This window comes from Cucumis melo, chromosome 1, assembly GCF_025177605.1.
Source record: "Cucumis melo cultivar AY chromosome 1, USDA_Cmelo_AY_1.0, whole genome shotgun sequence".
Lineage (NCBI taxonomy): Eukaryota > Viridiplantae > Streptophyta > Magnoliopsida > Cucurbitales > Cucurbitaceae > Cucumis > Cucumis melo.
Genome location: NC_066857.1, coordinates 26,368,564 through 26,374,569, shown reverse-complemented (window position 1 = coordinate 26,374,569; position 6,006 = coordinate 26,368,564). Strand labels below are relative to the sequence as shown.

The 6,006-nt window shown below is 28.2% G+C and overlaps 1 protein-coding gene across 1 annotated transcript; it reads left to right on the top strand.

The window, feature by feature from the left end:
• The first annotated feature begins 597 nt into the window (after positions 1-597).
• Positions 598-1,813, top strand: LOC103497592 (wound-induced basic protein). The gene is made up of 2 exons (XM_008459830.3): positions 598-779; positions 1,583-1,813. The coding sequence occupies exons 1-2, from the start codon at positions 709-711 to the stop codon at positions 1,653-1,655; spliced, it is 144 nt and encodes a 47-aa protein (XP_008458052.1). The 5' UTR covers positions 598-708; the 3' UTR covers positions 1,656-1,813.
• The last annotated feature ends 4,193 nt before the right edge of the window (positions 1,814-6,006 follow it).

Below are 6,006 nucleotides of genomic sequence, written 5' to 3'. Positions count from 1 at the left end.
TTTCTACGATGATGACTTTATGCGTAGTTGTATAGATTTTCAAGATAACAAATTTAAACCAACTAGATCAATTTTGAAATCTAAGTTGATTCTTCAGTATAAAAAACAATAATAAATTAATAAATGAAAACAATCATACCTAAAGGCTAAATCAATGAAAAATCAATTAAAGGAAACTTAATCATGTTGTTTTTTTTTGTGATTTTTTAAATAACTTTCGATTTATTTATTTATTTACTATTATTATTTTTGTTAATTTTTTCTCATCCAACATAGTTGTTCATCTATTAAAAAAAATCAAACAAAACTATTTGGTCGCATAAACATGAGTTTATACCTTATACATCAATAAAAAATTAAAAATTCTCAATCAAATCTTTGAATTTTGTACGAAGTAAATTTGTAAATTTAAATATGAAAATAAATAAGATTGGACAAAAAATGGAAAGATAAAAAATTGCATATGACACATTTATTTATTTTTTAAAATCTGATACAATTGGTGCATACGGAATAGAGGTTGGAGACCGTATTCATTTGGGCCGGGTACGCGATCAAACCGCCGGCCCAATATGATTCTATGAATTTAAAGCCTTCATCTTCCGCGATAACTCTCAACCTTTACCATTTGACGTCTTCAGAAGCTTAGTACCGCACCCAATTAGGGTTTCGTTTTTATTTGTGGAAGCTCAATATTCATCACCGATCATGATTTACGACGTTAACTCCCCTCTCTTCCGCTCCTTCCTCAGCCAGAAAGGAGGCCCTTCTGACAAAAGGTATTCTCTATCTTAACAATTTCCTATTTAATTATGAATTATTTTTAAGTTAGTAGATTAGGATTTCAATGCATATATCTAAATATTCTTTACCAAATGTCGTAGAGATTTTGTAACAATATTAGAACTTTGCCCATTTGGGAGCTTATCTATCGCTTTGAGAAATTTATGTTGAACACTCCTTACTTTGTTACGCAAAGGCTTCTTAAACTTTAGTTATATAATGGCCTTTGTGAATATCATTTCTGTTGTGAAAATTTTCACCAGATTTCTAACTAGGTGGTAATTTAATTTAATCTGTTTCAATGAAGTATGAAAGATTGGAGAGTTCGTTTCAAATTTAGCTACCCCAGTTTAGAATTGAAGTTTTTGTTTTTAGAATTTAACTAAAACTTCAGGTGTTTCTTTTAACTTAAGTGAAAACCATAATTGTTGGAGAGAACTTTTCTAACTATATATTTTAAAAAATTTTCTGATCACCTTTAGCCTTATTAGTATTAGAAAATCAACAAAAAGAAAATTTTTATTGGCTACTTGCTGAACGAGATTAAGAGTTGAAACATCTATTGATCCTTTAAATCCTATAACCTTCTTCCAAATTTTATTTCTTTATTTCCCTTGCTGTACTCTAATTTTTCTTGCACTACCAAACATAGGAAGTGGTAATTTTTCTTTTGTTTTCATGTTTCTTTTGCCTTGTAAGCTTCATTGTGAAACCTGATGAGGGAAGAAGGGAGAAGGGTTAAGGGTTTTTGATATTATTCAGTGTTTAATCTATCGGATGAACTGAATGGTTCTTTTAGGAAAACGGAGGAGCAGAAACCAAAAGAACAGAGACCAAAAGCCAGTGAGAATAAGCCCGTTATGACTGAATGAGAATGCGTTGGATTGAGTTTGTTTTGTTCTGTTTTGTTTTGAAATTGGCCAACGTTATGGACAAGCTTTGAATTGTGCATCCAAACCGTGAATCGTTTAAAATTGTACCGAATTCTTGTAAACTTGCAATGAAGATCATGTTGAATGTCGTGGGATAATCTATTCCTCTACTATGGACAAGCCTTTAAGTTCTAACCGCTTTATTATTTTCTTTTGTTCCGTGTTTGATTGTAAGTACTAGCATTATCATGTTTTTCTGGTACTGAAGTTAAAATTGACATTATTGTTTGATTCCTCGATACCCAATAGGGGTTTCGTTCTGTTTGGGGAAACTTTACAGTTAAACCGTCACTAGTATTTTAATGTTTTATTTATAGGAGTTTCACATTAAGGAATAAGTTCTCTTTAGATTTTCATTCTTGTTGGCTAGTGAATGTTTTAGAATGGCTGTACTTTGGGTTTTAAGAGCACATTGCTGCCAACTATACTAAGTGGCCAGGCAGCCATGAGTCATTAATACCATTCTTTCATTAGGTAGGTGGCCATGGCCCTAAAACTTAGAAAAATGTAAGTTACATGACCTCGGTTTAAGTAAGTTGTAAGTTGTTTTCAAAGTGTTGTTTTTGTTTCCAAAATTTGACTGAGAATTCATCTATTATATTAAAAAACAATGTAATGTAAAGAACAATGTAAATAGTAAGACATGGAAAGACAAAAGGCTTAATATAAAAACAAAATGAAATGGTTACAAAATGGGGTATGTATTACTAGTTTAATAATTGAAATCTTAGGGCTTCATTTTCATGTTTCAAACTCATGCAATGATTTGATCCTTTGGATCAATTGTGATAGCATTTCTTACGGCGATGGTGTTAATTGTTCAAAAATCAAACAAATATAAACAAATATAAACTTAAAAGCTCAAGAACTAAGCTCGAAAATAGAAATGGGGAATCCTCAAGCAATGTGTGGGCTCACACGACGATGCTCCATACAGTAGACAAAATATGTAGGCTTCAATTTTTTTTAAATTTTTTTATTCTTATTATCTTTTATAAAAACCCATCCCCATTTCTATTTTACACTATTTTTGAGCTTTTTTTGTTTTTTGTTTTGGTGGAGGAAAGGAGGAAAGAGAAATATAGTTCAATTTGATGGAGGAAGGGGGAGGAGAAAGAGAAATAGAACGAATGGGTTGATAATAGAAGGTAGAGTAAAATAGTGGGAATAAATGATGAATATTGGGTTCACATATAATTTGGGTACACTCAACCACTCTAACCCTCCCATTGTCTTCCAACTTTTGAAAAACCAATTGGCCCCCTGCCCTTCTGTTTCTTCATTTCACTTACTTGTTATTGCCTTTCCTCTCCTTTCAAACTTCTTCTTCAACCTCTCTCAATAATTGTGTAATATAATTTCCCTTTCGATTCTCACAAATTAAACAATGTTTTCCCATCTCTTTCTAAACTCACATCCTTTCAACACTAAAACACCTCATACCATACCCAAGTACATCTCTTTTTCAATCCATATTATCCAAATCTTTATTGTTTTATACACATCCATTGCTTTTTATTTGTTTCTTTTGAGTACACTAAAGCCATGTTTACAAGTATGCAATGAAAATTGATCTACACTTTAGTGGAAGATCAATCGTAATGGACCATAATGCATTTGTATTTGGATTCATTTTGATTGCATTTATCTAAAACCATAAATTTTAGCAAATTTACTTGTTATCGTTATCAACCTTTACTTCTAAGGGCTAAACCTTTACTTCACAAATTATCGTTATCCCTATAATTCTCAAAGCTTGTATTATGGAAATGACAACAACATGGGAGGAATGGAAAGTAATGGCGATCAAATGAGATTACAGCCGTACGATCACGATCATCATCATCATCATCATCATCATAATCAGCAATACAGCAATGCTACAACAACAGCAGTAACAGTGACGACGATGAAGCAAGAGCTATTTGGAGGACGAGAAATCAACGGAGGTGACCAAAGTAAAATCCTTTGGGGATACCCAAATTGGCAAATGAACAATAACAATAACAACGTAATAGATTCAAACACAACGACAACGACGATGATGGCAGCAATGGATTTCGATTCGGGTTCAGCTCGAGAAAGTTGGAACAACAATGCCTTCACTAATACTTCTTCTTGGCATGGCCTTCTCAATAGTCCTCTCATGTAATTCCCCTTACCTTCTTTAAAATTATTGTGTGTTCATTTTTTTTCTTCTTTACTTAGAAACTAATTAGGAAAGAGCCCCTCCCCCCCCCCCCCCCCCCCCCCCATAGAATATGATTTTAATTTCAAGGTTTAATGTGTTTTTTTTTTCTTTTTCTTTTTTGGGATTAAGTTTTGTACTAAAAGAGAGGTGGTTCATTTGAATCATTTCACATGTGTTATTAGTTAATTTAATTTTGGTTATAATTGTTTTCTTAATTATAATTAATTAACTTGGATTGATCTTGCCGACCATTATTGGTGGCCTTTGAGATGGCTATCGACAATGAGAGTGATATTTCTTAGGTAATTTGTTGTTTAGTCAGCAGTTTCGCCTTTGAAGTATCATATCTATTTGTTTTCTTTTCCCTTTCTCTATAAATATCTGCTACATATTGTTTAATTAATTAAACAGTAGATATGATATTTCTCCATGCAAATCATTATAACAAAAAAGAAAAGAAAAGGTTTAAAATGTGAATTCTAGATTTTAATTTTTTTTTTTAATCTTACAAAGTTCTATTTTCATCTCTACTTTTGTTGGAAAATCGAAAGCAAAGTTACAAACGACTACTTCAATTAAAAAATATAGATAGTTTAACTTCGTACTATGGTAAAAAAGAAAGAAAAAAAAAAAAAGGTGAAACGTTTATGGTAGGTTTTCAACAATTTGCATTGTTACTACGTTGGAAATCTTTATTTTTAGTTTTCAAAATTTAATTAAGGTTCTATGTTTTTGCTAACCTAATAAAAGTTTAAACTAAAAAAGCATTCACGAATCAAAATGAAAAGATAATTATATTTGTTAAAATATAATTATTTAAAGAAAAGGTAATTGTATTTTAGGAAAAGTTAAATAATAATTAATTATTTTGAAGAAAGACAAATAATAATTAATTATTGTAGAAGATAATTAATTATTTAAAGAAAAGATAAATAATAATTAATTATTGTGGAAGATAATTAATTATTTAGAAAAAAATATATGATAATTAATTATTAATTATTATGAAAGATAATTAATTATTATGCAGAAACATAAATATTGATCTGGGTAGAAGTTATGTTGGGTAAATAAGGAAAGAGAAGAAATTGGATTTATTTAAAGAAAATTGATAGTTATATATTGAAATATAATTATTAGGAAAAAGGAACGTAACATCCTAAATTTTTATGGAGTTTTTATTAATTATGTTAAATTATTTGGGTGTTATATTAAGGATTAAAATTAGAATTTAATGGTTGGGTTAAGATAATTCATTTTGGAAGTTATCAGTGATTTATTGGAAAATATTTGATTGATTAAAAGAATTGAGAATTTAAGTTAATTTGAGATTTTGGAGGGAAAAGTTGGTTTTGGTGGAATTGGATTTAATTGAATATATATATATATATAATATAATAATAATAATAATAATAATAATAATAATAATAATAATAATAATAATAATAACAACAACAACAACAATAATAATAATAATAACAACAATAACAATAATAATAATAATAATAATAATAATAATAATAATAATAATAATAATAATAATAATAATAATAATAATAATAATAATAATAATAATAATAATAATAATAATAATAATAATAATAATAATAATAATAATAATAATAATAATAATAATAATAATAATAATAATAATAATAATAATAATAATAATAATAATAATAATAATAATAATAATAATAATAATAATGGTTATAAATGTCTAAGATTTTATGCATTTAAGTCATTTATTGAGAAAAGATAATGAGAATAAAGATATATATATATATATATATATGTAGTATTATATTGGAAAAGAAAATAATAATAATAAATATTATTGTTATTATTTGGGTCTATAAATAGCATTTGAATGCTTAAGTTGAAAAGAAAAGAAAAAGGAAAAAAGGTTCTTCATCTTCTTCACTAAGATAACCCTTTGCGCCTCACTAGTTTTAGTTAAGATTGGTTTCTTTGACAAAGCTTGAAGATTTAAAGTGATGAATTTTTTTATCAAGGATAAGAGGCTTTTTCAACCTCAGTAACCTTGGTAAGCTAATGAAATTAAATTCATATTTTGTTAATTTAATTTTGGATCTATTT